Source organism: Mobula birostris, chromosome 26 (assembly GCF_030028105.1).
Source record: "Mobula birostris isolate sMobBir1 chromosome 26, sMobBir1.hap1, whole genome shotgun sequence".
Lineage (NCBI taxonomy): Eukaryota > Metazoa > Chordata > Chondrichthyes > Myliobatiformes > Myliobatidae > Mobula > Mobula birostris.
In genome coordinates, this window is record NC_092395.1 from 29,683,850 (window position 1) to 29,704,008 (window position 20,159).

At 37.9% G+C, this 20,159-nt stretch overlaps 1 protein-coding gene across 5 annotated transcripts in view; it reads left to right on the forward strand.

Annotated features, from left to right (window-relative positions):
* Positions 1-20,159, forward strand: part of ranbp3b (RAN binding protein 3b) — a 171,954-nt gene that overhangs the window by 81,813 nt on the left and 69,982 nt on the right. For 4 of the 5 annotated variants that reach the window (XM_072244196.1, XM_072244198.1, XM_072244194.1 and 1 more), the window contains 3 exons: positions 1,747-1,818; positions 2,152-2,217; positions 18,997-19,089. In XM_072244196.1, the coding sequence (XP_072100297.1) occupies positions 1,747-1,818; positions 2,152-2,217; positions 18,997-19,089 (231 nt within the window). The remainder of the gene's footprint in view (positions 1-1,746; positions 1,819-2,151; positions 2,218-18,996; positions 19,090-20,159) is intronic. The other variant, XM_072244195.1, reaches the window with a different exon arrangement.

A 20,159-nucleotide genomic window follows, 5' to 3' on the forward strand; every position in this document is an offset into this window, starting at 1 on the left:
GATGACATGGAGCAGAAATGGCTAGTTCTTAAAATTTCCCATCTGTGGTATTAGCATGAGTACAGCCTGACGTTCTAGGCATATCCAACAGCCTTGCTAATAGTGATAGCTACTGTAACTTGGACAAAGAGTGCTGATTACCCTTAGTCCCTATTAGTATTTGATCTGGCTTTGCCCTTCTACATATCCTCCTTATACATCCCCTGTGCTGTGTTCTCTGTAACTTGAAGCAATTTCTACATGCTTTATCCCCCTATCACTTACTGAGTCATCTTAATCTGGGGTGCAGAGCGATGCCTAGTTGGTGCGAAGCTGAGCTGGAAGCACTGAGCGGACTCACTTGCTCACTTAGTAAGTCAGTGAGGCCAGTTGTCGGCTGCTTTTTCTATGCCTGCTTGTTCTCCTGCAGCGGCACTTTCTGTAATTCTCTCTCACACGCTCTTTTTGTTTATTTACAATTTATGAACAGTTTAGATTATGAATAACTGTCAGGCACAGACCTTGCTGTAACCTGGGAACTACTTGAATTTAGCTTTTGACAGGCAGACTACTTTAAAATTGGTTTATCAGATTTCGCAACGTGCCCTTCCCTTCTTGAAACTTGATCATGTGCCTTCAAAGTAAAGCAGTGGTGCAGCTGGTTGCTTCTGCTTGGCAGCTCCAGTGACCCAGATTCAAGTTTAACCTGCTGTCTATGTGGCGCTTATCCGTTCTCATTGTGACTGCATGGGTTTCCTCTCACATTCCAATGACAGGCTGGTTGGCAGGTTACTTGGCTATTGTAAATTCACTCCTCTATATAAGTGAGTAATAACTCCAGGGGTTTGGTGGGAAGGGAGGTTTGGAAAATCAGAGTCAGGTTTATCACTGACATATGTCGTGAAAATTGTTGTTTTGCAGCAGCGGTATAGTGCAATACATAAATTACAGTCAGTTACAATATGATATATAAAACAATAAGTAATGCAAAAGGAGAACAGAAAGTGAAGTAGTTTTCATGGGTTTATGATCCATTCAGAAATCTGATGGGGGGGGGGGAATAAGCTGTTCCTAAAGCATTGAATGTGTGTATTTAGGCTCCTGTACCTCCTCCCTGATGATAGCAATGAGAAGAGGGCTTTTCTTGTATGGTGAGGGTTGTTAATGATGGATGCTGCCTTCTAGAGGCATCACGGAGGGGAGGTGTGCTCATGATGGAGCTGGCTGAGTTTGCAAGCTTTTTCTGATCCCGTACATGGGCGCAGGATCTGTTTACAGGATCAGAAAAAGCTTGCAAACCTTGAAAAACCAGATGGTGATGCAGTTATTCAGAATGCTCTCCACGGTACATCTGTAGAAGTCTGCTTGTCATTGTTGGCATACAAAGTTTCCTCAAACTTCTAATGAAATATACTCGCTGGTGTCCCTACTTTACTGAAGTCGATAGTAATGTGGGTGAAATGGAATGATTGTAAATGTGAGTGCATAGGGCCTGTTTCTATGCTGTTTGAATTTAAATTTTCTCAAGAATTCTCAAGTCAGATCCTCCTAAAACAAGAATTCACTAGTTTCTGTACATAACCAGTTCAGAGTATAATTCTGTGTTTTTTGATGAGTTATTATAATATGCAATGAATAAATGACTGATGACAAAGTTTAATCCTTTATTTGCTGAAATGATGGGACATCGTTGGGCAGCCTGCAGAGCTAATTGTTAAAATTCAATTTGATCTGTTGACGCTCACTGCAGCTGTCTTTATCTTGCAGTTCCAAAGAATAATGTCTTTATGCCATTGAGTTTCTGCCAGGCAGCGGCCAGCAACTCTGACTCAGAGCCAGGTACAGTTCTACAATCCACCACTAGGAAGTATTTGTCCTTTCTTTATCCCCTTTTCTGGTTTATTTGTTCTTTTCTATATTACATCTGGAAACTGGAAGGATGGGTGCTCTAGTTGTGGATTTTGATTGAGCTTTGTATGTGCTCTGCTCTTACTGTGGATGCACAGTGTAATAATGATTCTGCATAGATTGGGTAGGTGTGTATGAGTCTAAATATACATACATTTTGGACTTGAACAAGGACTTGCAAGTTATGAGGAGTGAATCAGTTGTGCTGCTGGATTTGCTTTTATTGTGTACTTCGTTAATGCAACAAACTTACTTTCTCTTTAGATGAAAAGAACACAGGCTTTCGGCTGAAACCCCCAACTTTAATTCACGGCCAAGCTCCCAGTGCTGGTGAGTAATATATAATAAGGTTGTAGAGAGACTGGGATTATAGAAGTCTAGGGCCCTGGTGGGGGTGGGGGGGTGGTGTGTGTGTGTGTGTGTGTGTGTGTGTGTTAGTTAGTTAGTTAGTTAGTTAGTTTGTTTGTTTGTTTGTTTGTTGCTGGTGCATAACTGGAGCACAGTGTAACATTGTGGCACATGCAAGGCCCCAACCTGAGGAATTTGCACACCAAATATGTTTGCTAGATTATACTGAAATTAGTATTGTGAGTCTCCCTCTGTATTTGACTGAGTAAATCATTAGGTTGCTGCACCGTATCCAATAACAGACGGACTCTTCACAATTATATCTTAGAGCCTGAGATTGCAAAATTGCCTGACTGTTCAGTGCTGTAAAATGTCCTGTAGTTAAAGGGACATGGGTTCTATTAAACTGTAGGAATTATCGAGTTAAAAGGGTCATGTTTGCATTCCCCCCTCCCCCCCCCCATAGGAACCCCATTTACAAGGTAAATCAACAAAATTTATCCAGTACCCTGCATTTTCTCCTTTACAGATTTACAGATGGGTGCATCAGAGTATTGCTATATCATAAGCATGGTTCCAAAAATATTACTTATTCAAGATGCATACTTCAACATTTTAGTATGACTTTGATCTGTGCAAGTGGCTGAAGAACAACTAATTTCCTGTTTATGGTCTTTATTAATAAGATTGTATTGTAGCCAAACTAATACCTATTCTATTTTCTATTTTAACATATTTAATTGGAGTCTCTTTAATTTGAAATGTGTAACAAAATTGGAATGTGTGATCCAAGAATTCCTTTATTAACAACAATTTTGCCTCTACAAACATGAAAAACAAATTTTATAAAATCCATAAATATTTTGTGGTTATAGAAATGCATTTGACCCCATATACACATTTAAAAAGGACATTTAGTTAAAAAGAATACCGAAACCTTGGCATACTACCTTTTTATGAAGTAATTTGTAATGAGAAAGTTGCTTAATAGCATTTTTAGACAAAGTTTTAAAAAAAAGTATTGTTAATGAAACTCAATGGCAAAATATGTTATGATAGTGGATAAACCTATAGGTATAACCTGTAGCAAAATACCAACAATATAATACTGAGCCAATATATTTTCTAAATTTCTTTCAAGAAGCAAATTTTGGCACAAGCATTTAGTTTGTGTTCTTTTATTCAGTTCAGTTTTACGAAAACAATGATTGCATTAAACAACAAGTATTGATCTTTACAGGTGTGCTTAGTTGTTGCAAGACTAATGTGTATGTTTCAGTAGTGTTCACAGGTCCGTCGAACTTTCAGTTTTGACACTGTGTTTAGCTAATCTGTTTCAAGAGACTAGTGTCTATGTGCATGTATCTCTAATTATAGAAACAAATTGTGTGAGTGTACATGTGTTTAGGCTGTATGTCTTTATATAGTTGTATTTCTAGGCATATATTTGTTGCCAAATAAATTGGGTCATTTATGTTGTTAGTATGGTTTAAACATGATTTAAAGTTGTTATTAACTATAGCATTTCCTCCTTATAGAAAAATCTATTACATTCCTCTTATTTTGCCTATGGCAGCTTTATGTAATTTTCGTTTCAGGAAGAAACTTAATAGCATATGTAATGTCCATTTGTAGTGTACCTTGAACTTGCAGCATTAATGTGTGTATCAAAGCAATATGGAAAAACAATTATAGAAACAATATCCAAATCATAGAGTGATTAGTTTTCTTGTTGATTTGCTGCAGAGTATGACGTGCTCTTAGGACTTTGCACGGTTATCATTACTATCAAATGGAGAAAGAAACTACCACAAGTACTACAAATTGCAGTGATGGTTAATATTGACTGTGCCTTTGTATTTGACTTTCAGGCATGTTTTTCAGGCCATAAGTCTAATGTTGGCATCAACATTGGTTTATGACCTGTGGCGGGTGATTTTAATAGGATCTCAAAACAAACTTGTTATGAATTTTTAGTACTGTTTAATGGTTTTACAACTTTTTGAAATCTTCTGAATTAAGTTTTACAGATATCCACAGCATGTTCTTTACTTATTACACCAGTGGAATTTATTACAGCAAACTTATTCAGGAATCAAAATAAATGTTGCCACATATTTGACACATCAACTTCTGTTAGTTCTCCTTTCTTGAGTCAGTAATTTAATTCCAATTACTTTGCTGGATCTAACCCATATTATTTCAGTGACACTTCAAATAAATTTGCAATGGTTTGTGACAGAAATGCATTTTAATAGCTTTCTGTGTTGAGAAATTGATTAAAATTTCTATTTATTTTTGTGATTTATTGAAATTTGAACTCTTGCTATTTACTGGGCAGTGGAAATAACCAATTATCTATTTCACCATGTCCTTAATCATTTGAAAAAAGAAGTAGACTTCAGATCTATTATTTCTAGCTAATCCAAGCGATTAAATATGTTGCCAAGACCTTTTGTGCTTGGTAAAGAATACCTGAAATAAGTAATTTGGTTCTCTGCAATGTGTGACTTAGCACTGAATTCCTACATCGATACCAAGTTTAGTTCAGGATCCACTAATTGTGGACAGGTTTTCCCCGTCATTCTTGGAAATGTTATGAACGACCGAAGCTGTAAGTGGATGAGCTGATTCAGTTGATCTGCTTATTTTTAAAAATGTAATTTATCAGCATTTTGCAACCCCATCACTAAGAAGCTGTAACTATTATTAAGACATTTTTCTTTATTGACCTATGTTAATATTGAGTTGCTTAGAATATAATGCATGCCATTTGAGGCAAGCATGATTATGAATCCTATCTGCATATATTCATTCTGTTTTCGTATTTTTCTTTTACTTCAAACATCTATCAAATGTCAAACTTGAGTGGCCATTTCTTTTCGTTTTTTCAGTGAGTTGGTCAAGTACTGTGGAGTCAGCATGGCCTCTTGTTTATTTGATAGATGCTCTCTTTGAGTCAATATTGTCACCAACTCCATCAGGAAGCAAAGATACTTAAGTTGTATCTTTTTTCATATTATCAATCATGATCGTCATCATCATTGTTTTACCCAAGTCACATGCCTAAAATGCTAGGTTGTACATGGTAGCAGTGGATCAGGTTGGTTCTGGATTGAATGAATGCTTGACCAAGTCCTTAATTATTTGGAAAGAATCATAATTTTAAATACCTTCATCATATCATTTATTAATGCCTAATTTTCTAGCGAAGAAAGATCAAACCTCTCTGCTCACTTTTCTTGTTATCTATGTTCTACCCTCTTAATTGTTTGTTCAAAATGTGTTATGTAGTGTTCCAGTTTTAAGGATGTTTTATTTGGTATATCAGCTTCGTACTGCAGAATAGACAACAACAAGTGATTTGTTATTTTTTGCAAAGCTAAAATTTGAATTTGTCTGTCGACAGAACATCCACAATGATGATTTTTCTTGCTGTTTATCTTGAAAAATAGATAAATATTAAAGTACAGTGGCAGATATTGATGTTGTGTTCTGATGATGTTAATGAGTGTAGGGACGTATTTTGTCATTTGTGTCCACATTTTACATTCTATTGAATACAAGGGAAGTGAAAATTTTTGTGAGTTTATTTGCATTTTTGTAATTTTTTTTGACATTAACTGTCATCATCGAATTAAAAATAGCTTGTTTTTGGTATAAGTAGTGTGTATTTTTCTCTTTACATTACAGAAAGACTTTGTTTTGCTATGGTTAGGTTTTGATTTGGTTAGGTGATTGCAGTAAATGCCAGTTGCTGAATAGGTTGCTACCTCTTTCATTCCTGCTGTTTTTGTTCGATTGAAATCTATTGAGTTTGGTTTGCTTTTTGTACTGGCACAAGTCAGACTCATTTGTAGCTCTGTAGATGGATATTCAGAATAATACTTGAATTTAAGTTATTAAGATATCATTTTGTGAATATTTTGCTACTAATATAGAATTATTTAATACTTTAAGATTCAATTTCTTTGAATAGAATTATACTAGTTGTTAACATTTGAAGGTGACATGCAGACCCATTGATTTGTTCTACACTATCCAAATTATTCAAACAAGTTGTTTTCCTGTAGAACATTGCAAGCAGAATTTACAAATTCTTTTGAATTGTGTGTAGTTTATGAAATTGCCCTCCAGCCAATTTAAGTGGTGAGAAAAATTTAAACCAAGTCCCAGCAGTCACAAAACTACTTGAGTTGGTGGCTAAGAAATAGGTCAGGAAAGCTAACTAATTGTTCTGCCTGGTTCACATGGTAATCCTTTCTGAATGTAAGGAAAAGGAAATTCATTGTTGGAAGAGCTGTGCAAGATAAATGTCACCAAAAAGAATGAAAACAGATTTTTTTCCATTTTTTAAATTGCAATCTAGTGTGATTACTTTGCTTCCACATATACTGATAATCAAATGTAATATAATAGCAATCTGTTATTAAGCTTCCAAGAGGAGGGTATTGTCTCCAAACTATAGCAGATGAGAATAGTTTTCATTGATGTTACATTACTCTCATTTTAAATTAAATCAGTTTTTAAATTTCTTTAAAAATGTACATTGTTATCGGTGTTTTTTAGTTAAAGGATGATGAAGTATAAATTAACATAGAAAACCTACAAGACAATACAGGCCCTTCGGCCCACAAAGCTGTGCCAAACATCTCCCTACCTTAGAACTACTAGGCTTTACCCATACCCCTCTATTTTTCTAAGCTCCATGTAGCCATGCAGGAGTCTCTTAAAAGACCCTATTGTTTTCGCCTCCACCACTGATGGGCTGCCGGCAGCCCATTCCTCACACTCACCACTCTCTGCGTTTAAAAAAAAACTTACCCCTGACACCTCCTCTGTACCTACTTCCAAGCACCTTAAAACTATGCCCTCTTGTGCTAGCCATTTCAGCCCTGGGGAGAAACTTCTGACTATCCACACAATCAATGCCTCTCATTATCTTGTACACCTCTATCAGGCCACCTCTCATCCTCTGTCGCACCAAGGAGAAAAGGCCGAGTTCACTCAACCTATTCTCGTAAGGCATGCTCCCCAATCCAGGCAACATCCTTGTAAATCTCCTGTACACCCTTTCTATGGTTTCCACGTCTTTCTTGTAGTGAGGCGACCAGAACGGAGCACAGTACTCCAGGTGGGGTCTGAACAGGGTCCTATATAGCTGCAGCATTACCCCTTGGCTCTTAAATTCAATCCCATGATTGATGAAGGCCAATGCACCGTATGCCTTCTTAACCACAGAGTCGGCCTGCGTAGCAGCTTTGAGTATCCTATGGAGTCGGACCCCAAGATCCCTCTGATACTGCACACTGCCAAGAGTCTTGCCATTAAGACTATATTCTGCCATCATATTTGACCTACCAAAATGAATCACCTCACACTTATCTGGGTTGAACTCCATCTGCCACTTCTCAGCTCAGTTTTGCATCCTATCAATGTCCTGCTGTAACCTCTGACAGCCCTCTACACTATCCACAACACCCCCAACCTTTGTGTCATCAGCAAATTTACTAATCATCCCTCCACTTCCTCATCCAGGTCATTTATAAAAATCACAAAGTGTAGGGGTCCCAGAACAGATCCATGAGGCACACCACTGGTCACCGGCCTCCATGCAGAATATGACCCGTCTACAACCACTCTTTCCCTTCTGTGGACAAACCAGTTCTGGATCCACAAAGCAATGTGACCTTGGATCCCATGCCTCCTTCCTTTCTCAATAAGCCTTGCATGGGGTACCTTATCAAATGCCTTGCTAAAATCCATATACATTACATCTACTCCTCTACCTTCATCAATGTGTTTAGTCACATCCTCAAAAAATTCAATCAGGCTCGTAAGGCACGACCTGCCTTTGACAAAGCCATGCTGACTATTCCTAATGATATGCCTCTCCAAATGTTCACAAATCCTGCCTCTCAGGATCTTCTCCATCAACTTACCAACCACTGAAGTAAGATTCACTGACCTGTAATTTCCTGGGCTATCCCTACTCCCTTTCTTGAATAAGGGAACAACATCTGCAGCCCTCCAATCCTCCAGAACTTCTCCCGTCCTCATTGATGATGCAAAGATCATTGCCGGAGGCTCAGCAATCTCCTCCCTCGCTTCAGTCACCTGGGGTACATCCTGTCCGGTCCCGGTGACTTATCCAACTTGATGCTTTCCAAAAGCTCCAGCACATCCTTGTCCTTAATATCTACATGCTCAAGCTTTTCAGTCCACTGCAAGTAATCCCTACAATCGCCAAGATCCTTTTCCGTAGTAAATACTGAAGCAAAGTATTCATTAAGTACCTCTGCTATTTCCTCTGGTTCCATACACACTTTTCCACTGTCACACTTGATTGGTCCTGTTCTCTCACGTCTTATCCTCTTGCTCTTCACATACTTGTAGAATGCCTTGGGGTTTTCCTTAATCCTGTCCACCAAGGCCTTCTCATGGCCCCTTCTAACTCTCCTAATTTCATTCTTAAGCTCCTTCCTGCTAGCCTTATAATCTTCTAGATTCCTTTCATTACCTAGTTTTTTTTTTGAACGTTTCGTAAGCTCTTCTTCTTGACTAGATTTACAACAGCCTTTATACACCATGGTTCATGTACCCCACCATCCCTTCCATGTCTCATTGGAACGTACCTACTCAGAACCCCACGCAAATGTCCCCTGAACATTTACCGCATTTCTTCCGTACATTCCCCTGAGAACATGTATTTCCAATTTATGCTTCCAAGTTCCTGCCCAATAGCCTCATATTTCCCCTTACTCCAATTAAACGTTTCCTTAACTTGTCTGTTCCTATCCTCCAATGCTATGGTAAAGGAGATAGAATTGTGATCACTATCTCCAAAATGCTCTCCCACTGAGAGATCTGACACCTGACCAAGTTCATTTCCCAATACCAGATCAAGTACGGCCTCTCCTCTTGTAGGCTTATCTACATATTGTGTCAAGAAACCTTCCTGAACACACCTAACAAACTCTACCCCATCTAAACCCCTTGCTCTCGGGAGATGCCAATTAATATTTGGGAAATAAAAATCTCCCACCACAACAACCCTGTTATTATTACTCCTTTCCAGAATCTGTCTCCTTATCTGCTCCTCGATGTCCCTGTTATTATTTGGGTGGTCTATAAAAAACACCCAGTAGAGTTATTGACCCCTTCCTTTCTTTTCTTTTCAAATCTTTTTATTGCATTATAATCAGTTAAATGAGCGTATCAATAATAACAATACTAAGAGAACAGGATTACAATAATAGCAATAATGTATTCAAACATAAGTTCCAAATATCATATCTAGACAAGTCCACCCGATCTCTTGATAATTGAAACAGGAAAAAGTTCAAAAGATTTGTTCAAGAAAAAAAAAACTAAATTCCCTAAACTAAACAGAAAACAAAAAACAAAAAAAAACCTGGGTTGCTATAAGTTGTCAATTATAATTATTCTGTCCTTGACCCCATTCCTCCTTCCATAAACGATTAAGTATTAGGAAAAAGGATTTTAAAAAAATCAACTTAAGTCATATGTATGGAAATATTGAATAAAGACTCCAAAGTTTCTTCGAACTTAGTCGAGGAATTAACCATGCCACTCCTAATTTTTTCTAGGTTTAAACAAGCTATAGTTTGAGAAAAACATTGAAATGTAGTAGGGGGATCAAAATATTTCCATTTAAATAAAATGGATCTTCTGGCCATCAGTGCAGCAGATGCTATGAAACGGCAGGCTGAAGATGATAAATAACTAGAATCAATCATTGGTAATCCAAAAATTGCAGTAATAGGATGGAGTTGTAAATCAATATGTAAAACTGCTGAAACAATATCAAAGATGTCTTTCCAATATTTTTTCAAAAAAGGGCAGGATCAAAACATATGGGTTTAAGAAGCAACCGCAGAGTTACATCTGTCACACATAGGGTTTATATGAGAATAAAAACAGGCTAGTTTGTCTTTTGACATATGTGTTCTATGAACCACTTTAAATTGTATTAAAGTGTGTCTAGCACACGTTGAAGAAGTATTAACTAATTTAAGAATCTTTTCCCATTCTTCTATGGATATACTTACTTGAAGTTCTCGTTCCCATTCGTTCTTTATTTTGTCAGATATACCTGAAGGGATTTTCATGATCAAGTCATAGATAGTTGCTATTACACTCTTTTGTAAGGGATTTAAACTTTAAATTTTTTTCGTAATTTCAGCTTGATGTGATATCGGAAAGGTAGGCAAAATAACATTAAAAAATTTCTAATCTGTAGATATCTAAAAAGGTGCGATCTAGGCAAATTGTATTTATTAGATAACTTCAAAAGACATAAAACAGTTATCCATAAATAAATCACGAAAACAGTTTATTCCTTTCATTTTCCAAAAAAAGAAAGGCTTGATCAATTCTGGGTGCTTGAAAAAAATTAAATAAAATAGGGCTAGAAAGGGTGAATTTATTCAAATCAAAAAATTTACGAAATTGGAACCATATTCGTATTGTATACTTAATTATTGGGTTAGTAATTTGTTTTAGTAAATGCAAAAGGAAGTGAAGCCCCTAAAATAGATGCCAATGAAAATCCTTGCACAGACTCGTGTTCAAGATTCAATCACCTTGGATGTTGAGTTTTATCTAACTCTTGGTCCAAAAGGTTAAATTTCAGATATTAGTTGCCCAATAGTAAAATCTAAAGTTCAGCATTGCCAAACCACCATCCTTTTTGGATATCTGTAAATATTTCTTACTCAACCTGGGATTTTTGCTCTGCCATATATATGAAGAAATTTTGGAATCAATAATATCAAAAAAGGATTTGGGAATAAAAATTGGTACACCTGAAATAAATAAAGAAACTTAGGTAGAACTATCATCTTAATAGCATCGATTCGGCCTACTAATGATAAGGACATCGGAGACCATTTAGTTAATAATTGTTTAATTAAATTAAGGCATCCGTTAGTCTTGCGAGACCATGGATCTGCACCTGGAAAGTCTTCACTCTTCAGGGCGCAGGCCTGGGCAAGGTTGTATGGAAGACCGGCAGTTGCCCATGCTGCAAGTCTCCACTCTCCACGACACCAATGTTGTCCAAGGGAAGGACATTAGGACCCATACAGCTTGGCACCGGTGTGGTCACAGAGCAATGTGTGATTAAGTGCCTTGCTCAAGGGCACAACACGTTCCCTCAGCTGGGGCTCGAACTCACGACCTTCAGGTAGCTAGTCCAATGCCTTAACCACTTGGCCACGTGCCCACACATTGTTTAACATTGTTTAATATGATCAATTAAAGGTAAGAAATTAGCCTTGAATAAGTCCTGATGTTTCTTAGTAATTTTAACCCTAAATACATAAAGTATTCTGTAGCCAATCTGAATGGAAAACTTCTGTAAATTAAAGTTTGCATATTTAATGGGAATCATCATCATCATCATCATCATCATCATCATCAGGTGCCATGCCCAGTTTGAGCTTTGACTGCCATGGCCCACACACTCCTGTTTCGGGTCAAGTGGATCAATTCATTGGTATTCATTTCCAGTTCTCTGACTGCTGTCTCCATCATGATTTGTCTTTGTCTTCCTCTTGCTTTCTTCCCTTCAGTCTTTCCCATAATTACCGTGCATTCTAACTCCTCTTTCCTAATCCTATGTCCAATGAAGTTACGTTACCTTTTCATGATCTCATACATTATTCTCTTTTTGTGTTTGCTCTGTTCATGACATCCTCGTTAGATATTCGTTTCATCCATGATATTCTTTGCATCCTCCTCAAAAACCACATCTCTGCTGCTACAATTCATTTCCTCATGTTACTAGATATTGTCCAACATTCTGAGCCATATAACATAACTGGATAAAAGTAATATTTCAGTACTCTGAGGTGGGTTGTCATGCCTAGTTTAGTATTGGTCAGTACATTCAGAATTGTCTGGAAGATCCTCTTGACGCTATTGTTGTGTGATACATTTTGTGAGTTTGACCATAGTTTTCTTAGCAAATAGCAACAGTGGTTTGCTATTTCCTTCCGTTGGGCGAACTAAAGAAATCAACATTTCTCTTCCCAAGTGTTCATCCGCCTATACTATAGCTGTTGATATTTGAGGTTCTAGCTCATCCGCCTTCTCCGTCATAAGTTCAGTTACTGAACCTGCCAGATCTGCCGATGGCCTTCGCTCGTATCCTGAGCAGGAACCCTTGCAGGTGCTACCGTTCCGGGTCAGAGCGGCCCTGGGAGCAATGAATGACTAAGGGGTAACTCCACTTTCCCCAAAGCTCTGGAAGTCCCCAATCAGAGCCTCATCAGTTTAGAGTCATACCCAGGACTGTTAATGGGAATAACTCACTCTTATCAAAATTTAATTTATAACCAGAAAAGCTACTAAATTGAGCAAGTAATGATATTACTGAAGGAAAGGATTTCTCTGGATTAGAAATATATAATAACAAGACATCTGCATATGTGTTTCATTGCCCTGAATAATGCCAAATATATTTAGTGAATCTCAAAAAGCAATTGCCAAGGATTCTAAAGCAATGTCAAATATAAAAGATTTAAAGGACAGCCCTGCTTAGTACCACGAAAAAGCCTAAAAAAGGGAGATCTCTGACTATTCGTAACTACAGGGGCCAAAGGTGTATGATATATCAATTTAATCCAGGATATAAACTTTGGACAAAAATTAAATTTCTCAAGTGTATTAAACAAATATTTCCATTCAATTCTGTCAAATGCCTTCTCAGCATCCAATGAAATAATACATTCTGGAATTTTAGGTGAGGAAGTATATAAAATATACAACAATCTCCTAACACTAAATATCAGTAACAATTTTTTAATAAATCCTGTCTGATGTTCTGAAACAATTTTGGGCAACACGTTTTCCAATCTAGTTGCCATTATTTTAGAAAGAATTTTAAAATCTACGTTCAACAAAGATATTGGTCTGTATGAAGCACATGCAGTAGGGTCTTTATCTTTTTTAAGAATTAAGGAAATGGATGCTTTATAAAAGGATTGTGGTAGTTTACCTATCAATAAGGCATCTTTAAAAGGTCTACTTAACCAAGGAGAGAGTAAATCAGAAAAACATTTTAAAAATTCTACTGTAAATCCATCTGTACCAGGGGAGTTTATAAAAGAAATTGCTTTCTGTATTACTTCCTCTGTAATCAGTGTATCTAATAGTAAACATTCATCAGATGATAGTTTGGGGATATTCAATTTCCCTAAGAATTCATGCATTGTAGTAGTATCGTCAGGGAATTCTGACTGATATAAAGAGGTATAGAATTCCTGAAAGGATTTATTAATCTCATCATGATCAACCGTAAAATTGCCATCCTGTTTACAAACTTTAATATAAAATACTCTGCAGATGCTGGGGTCAAAGCAACACTCACAACACGCTGGAGGAACTCAGTAGGTTGGGCAGCATCCGTGGAAATGATCAGTCAATGGTTCCGGCCCGAAACGTTGACTGATTGTTTCCACAGATGCTGCCCGACCTGCTGAGTTCCTCCAGCATGTTGTGAGTGTTGCTACGGACTTTTAGTAACCTGACATTTAACCAAAACAGTTTTCAATTGATTGGTCAATAATTTCCCTGATTTATCACCATGTATATAAAATTGAGATTTAGTTTTAAGTAACTGGTTTTCAATGGGAGATGTTAATAACAAACTATGTTGCATCTGAAGTTTGACTCTCATTTTATAAAGCTCCAAATTGGGAGTAACTGAATATTCTTTATCAATTTCTTTAATCTTATCAACCAATATACACATTTCATTATTGGTTCCCTTTTTTAATCCAGCAGAGTATGAAATAATTTGTCCACGAATATGTGCTTTAAAAGTTTCCCATAATATCCCGCTGGAAATTCCTTCGGTAGAGTTAGTTGAAAAGAAAAAAGCAATCTGTTCTTTAATGAAACTAACAAACTTTAAGTCTTGAAGTAAGGTCAAGTTGAACTGCCATTGTCTAGTTCTAAAACTTACATCAGCTAATTTAATTGGTAATTTCAGAGGTGCATGATCAGAAATAGCAATTGCATCATAGTCACAAGCAATGACAGATGGTATTAATCAGGAGTCAATAAAAAAAGTAATCAATTCTAGAATAATTATGATATACATGAGAGAAAAAATAGCATCATTAGGGTGTAGAAGCCACCAAATGTCTGATATTCCAGAGTCCACTAAAAAAGAATAAAAAATGCAGATTTATTTGGTAGGATTTGTTTAACTGAAGACCTATCCATCAAAGGATTCAAACAGCAATTAAAGTCTCCACCCATTATCAACTTATATTCATTTAAGTTAGGGAATAATGCAAATAATTTCTTTAAAAATGCAGGATAATCGATATTTGGAGCATAAATATTAACCATAACAACTTATTGATTATAAAGTAAACTGGTAATTAACAAAAATCTACCAGTTGGGTCTGAAATTGTCTCATAATGAACAAATAAAATCGAAGAATCAATAAATATAGAAACATATTTCACCTTTGCGGGTGAATTAGTATGAAACTGCATGCCCCTCTCCTGGATGATAAAACAATGTGTTTCATTCTGTTGTGCAAACATACTCAATTACATATGGAAGAAGAACATGTATTTCCTTCGGTACTCCTTGATTTTCATGCAAGAAAAATTATTGCTAGTTTTTGGTTTCATGGTGAACAGATTGGTTGACCTGCTTAAACTCATAATCTTGGCAAATAAAATTTGTCAGCCATGAGTCCAGGATTTTGGGATTATTGATTTTTTCCTAACTTTTTTGCGTTTTTATTCATACTGAAGTAACCATAACATTAGCTTTTGATTCCCTTGATGCTTTCTTTGACTGGTGACACCAGAAAATACATTTGTTTTACCTGTTTCAGTACAATTAGTGGAAATAAAAGTTTCAATGAGGCTACCTTCTCTGAATTTTCTTTGGTGCATACATGTGAAGGATGAAAAATAGTGCATCCCTTTGAGTCAAATTTTCCACAAATCCATCCATTCATCTCAAATGTAATTTTGTACATTATTTATGTGCTCTTTTTGCACCTTCTATTTTTATCAATGATTTTATCACAGTCTCAAAATTAGGTGTGGTGTATCATGAATTGCAATGAACATAAAATCTCTTCAGTAAATCTTTAAAATTCCCATGAGAAAGGCCTATGGAAGCTCAGCCGCTGACAGATGTACATAGATTTTTGGAGAGTAAAGAAATCTAGCTAATTGATTTCACAAAAAAAAAACACAAAGCAAGAGCAAGCGTCCCTGTCTGCTGTGATGATGCCATTCCTTTTTAAAAATTTGTACATCTCTGCTGCATCAGCTCTCAAGATGAGGCCTCCTACTTCTGAAATGCCCTCCTCCTGGAAATGTGGCTTGCCCTTTGCCATAGTTGATAAAGCCTTATATGCATTTCCTCCATTTCCCACCTTTCTGATCTCACCCTAGTCCCCCCCCCTTCCCAGGTAGAACGGCATTGGAGTTTCTTTGGTCTCGCCTTTTACCCCGCCAGCCTCCTCATCTAACATATCATCCTATGCCATTTCCACCAGTTCAAATGTGATCCCACCATCTGTCAATCTTCCTCTTTCCCCATCCATCTTTCTGCTGGATAACTGCCTGGCCCACTTGTCCCTCCTTACCCACCCACTCCTGCCTCCCCAACCATGGGCATGTACCCCTGCAGCAATGGGAGTGATTACACCTGTTCCTTCTCCACCTACCTCTTTACTATCTCAAGGATCTAAACAGCCCCTCCAAATGAGTCAGAAGTTTGCCTGCACTTCTCCCAACCTACTGTCTGTATTCTGTGCTCAAGATGTGGCTTCTTTTAACATTGGTAAAACCAAGTGTAGACGCGATTATTTATTCTGCACTTTATCTGCAAAGGCAATCTGGAGCTTTCAAGATGGAAGATTATTTAATGTCATTTCCTGTACACGAGTGCAAAGGAGAACAAAATAATTGTTATTCCACATCCGATACAGCACACAAAAACTTGAGATAAAGAGCGCAATAATAATTTTTTAAAAAACAATAAATGTAAATACATAAGGTAGCTTATATACATTGATTGAGGCTGGGCACAGGAGTCCCTGTACTTAAGGTGAATGAAGGAAATAATAAAGTAGTAGTGATTGCAGCACACACAATGCTGGAAGAACTCAACAAGCCAGGCAACGTCTATGGAAAAGAGTAAACAGTTAACATTTTGAGCCAAGACCCTTCATCAAGACTGGAAAGAAGAATGAGAGATTAGAGCAAGAAGTGGGGGGAGGGAGTGGAGGAGAGGAGGAGGAAGTAAAAGGTAGTAGACGATAGATGAAACTGGGAGGGAGAGGGGTGAGGTGAAGAGCTGGGAAGCTGATAGGTGAAAGTAATAAAGGGCTGGAAAAGGGGCAATCTGATAAGAGAGGACAAAAGACCATGGAAGAAAGAGAAGGGGGAGGAGCTCAGGGAGGTGATGAGCAGGTAAGGAGAAGAGGTGAGAGAGGGAAACAGGAATGAGGAATGGTAAAGGGAGGGGGGCATTACCATAAGTTTGAGAAATCAATGTTCTTGTCATCAGATTGGAGACTACCCAGACGGATTTTAAGGTGTGCTCTTCCAACTTGAGTGTGGCCACATTGTGGCAGTAGAGGAGACCATGGACTGACATGTTGGAATGGGAAGTAGAATGAAACGGGTGGCCATCGGGAGATTCTTTGTTTTGTGGCGACGTGGTCTCACACTCTACGTCAGATCTCACCAATATACAGTAGGCCACACTGGGAGTACTGGATACCGTAGATGACCCCAACAGACTCGCAGGTGAAGTGCGAAGTGTCGCCTTACCTGGAAGGACTCTTTGGGGCTGGATGCAGAGGCTAGTGGGGTGGTAGGCGAGGACAAGGGGAACCCAATCAACTTAACTCTAGGACATGATTAGATTAGATTATGAGAACACTCAGTCCTCTTATTGTCATTTAGAAATGCATACATGCATTAAGAAATGATACAATGTTCCTCCAGAATGATATCACAGAAAACCGGACAAACCAAAGACTAACACTGACAGAACCACATAATTATAACATATAGTTACAGCAGTGCAAAACAGTACCATAATTTGATAAAGAACAGACCATGGGCATGGTTTAAAAAAAAAGTCTCAAGTCCCGATCCACTCCCGAGTCCCTGATAGCAGGCCGCAAAAGGGAGAAACTCCCTGCCATAAACCCTCAAGGCACCGACAACTGCCGATGCCTTGGAAGCTGCCTACCACAGCCGACACCAAGTCCGTCCATCCAAAAACTTTGAGCCTCCGACCAGCCCCTCCGATACAGCCTCCTGAGCGCCTTCGACCTAGCCCTGGCTGCCAAAACAAGCAAAGCCTAGGATTCGGGGCCTTCTGCTCCAGAGATTCCGGTTACCACACAGTAACAGCGGCAGCGAAGCGGGCATTTCAGAAGTTGCTCCAGATGTTCCTCCGTACTCTCACGTCTGTCTCCGTCAAATCAGAATTGTGCACGGTCCCCTACTTGACAGATTACAGATATCATTAATTGAAGAGGCTGCGCGTGCTGCGTCGCGCCGCCATCTTCTCCTCCTCCTTGAGGCTAGTGTGGTGGCGGGAGGATGGGGTGAGGGCAGATACACACAAAATGGAAGAGCGTAGTGATTACATATCATTTTAACTCTCTTTCCCTCACCCACACTGATCATCTGTCTTTTGTCTTTTCCACTGCTATGGAGAGGCCAAACACAAATTGGAAAAGCAATATCCCATATCCTGCTTTGGTAACTTATAAACCAATGGTGGGAATATTGAATTTTCTAGTTTCAGATAGCCCAATGCACCCACCTGCCAACCTAGTTTTCTTTTCCCATTGTTCACTTTCCCACACCACCCCTCCGCCCCACCAGTCTGGTTCTGTCTGTCTATCGTCCCCTTCCTGTCTTGCTCAACCTATCACCCACCTGTTATTTCTGCCCTCCTCCATGCATGTGCCCAGCTCCCCTCAACGCACCTGCTATAGATTGGTAATCTTTCTTTGCATTCAGTCAGGAACATTTGAATTACACCTTTTGCCTCCATAGATGCTGCTTCGTTCACCGAGTTGTTCCAGTATACTGTTTCTTGCAACTATTTATTATTGTATCTGTCTTGTGATTTGGTACCTGACAATAATTCTAATAAAAGTTGGTTTAATACCTTCTTTCTCTTTCTAACACCCTAGTAAATTGTATACCACTTGCATTGTGTTTATTTAAACAGCAGGGGCGCTTCAGTGCTACAAATACTTTGGCATTTAGTTTAGTTCAAAATGTTAATTTGGAACTCCTGAATGATAGCAATAACTGCACCTCCTTAATGTTATACATCTTTTTGACATTAAACAACTCTGCTCATTTTAAATATTTTTCCAAACATTATAGCACAGCTTGATTTATACTTAAATTGCACTACTGCTTGGAGCTTCCGTTTCCTTGTGGAAATGTTCCGAGGTAGTTATCCCGTAGTCCCAGAAAAATTCATTATTTGTAATTTTTATTTTATTTTTAAACATTGTCAGTTTATAATCCCAATTTTTTTAGTGGTGCCATGGCCTGCGCTAAACACTGTTCAATGAATGGAATGACTATCTTCCAACAGTGCTCTGTAACACAATAACATTGTGTTGTACTATACTCGAATTTGCAGCTTTATTCAAAGCAGTATGCTGGAATGACAACAAAGCTGAGGTGATATAAATAAGTTGTTTGGTCTTGCAGGTCTTCCTAGTCAGAAGTCCAAGGAGCAGCAGCGAAGTGTCCTACGTCCAGCTGTCCTGCAGGCACCACAGCAGAAGTCCTTTACACAAAACGGTAACTGGTTGGAACTGCAATTCATCTTTGTACTGTCTAGCCTCTCAGAAATTTTGTTGCCAATCTGCATATGCTACTAAAGCTGCATTCCCCTTTCAATATTTGTCTAATTTAAAGGTAATTCTCAAAACAGCCTTACTTGAAATGAGATGTGAATTCAAATTCTATAGGTTTGCTCAAATGAGCACAGTTGTAGAGATTAGCCATCTCTGTCATAGTTCATCTGTAGCTATGATTGGCTGTGAACTTTCCAACAAATTTTCTGTATTTTTGCACATTTGTTTTTCTTTATAGGATTATTTTCAGTTTTAAATGTAAGTTGCAAAGGGAGTTTCCTTTTTAATATTCATATGCAAAAAGAGATTTCATCTATTGACTCACACTGCTCATGCAATTTAGAGATTATCTGGACCAAATACATCCCTTGATCAAACCAGGGTTCATACTTAAAGCATTGAAGTATGGGAGCCAGCACAACGGCATGTTCATTTACATTGTCTGGAAACCAGGACCTAATCTGTGAGCCAGTTATCATTGAGCACATGAGAAAGTTTGAACAGCATAAAATTCAGAATAATTGTCATGGTCCTGTAACGGGCACAAAAAGCAGGCTAGATAGTGCTATGGTTAGTTAAATTAATGATACTAGAAATTGTCCTTTCCAAGGGCTAGTGATTCATCACCTTTATCGTCCATTGGTTACATATGAAATGCTTGCCTTGTACAAACTCTGTATTCTTTCCTAGCGTATCTGTTTTGCTGCTTATGCCTCATTCAGATGTTAAATAATCCTTGTGCTTGGGATTTTCAGTTTACAGCAAATAAAGGACAATTATTATTCATGATTAGACAGTAATAACTTAGGGAACAGATTCTATATTTCTAATGTACAAGAGAAGAATAATACAATAATAAGCATTTACAATAGGGAAAATATGGAGATCATACTTTTTTAAATCAAATAATTTCACATTGTATGCTGTACACATTCTCTGATAGTAAACTGAACCATGTAAATAAATAGAATTCAATAAATTATTATAAATTGTAAAATGAGAGCAACAGGAAAA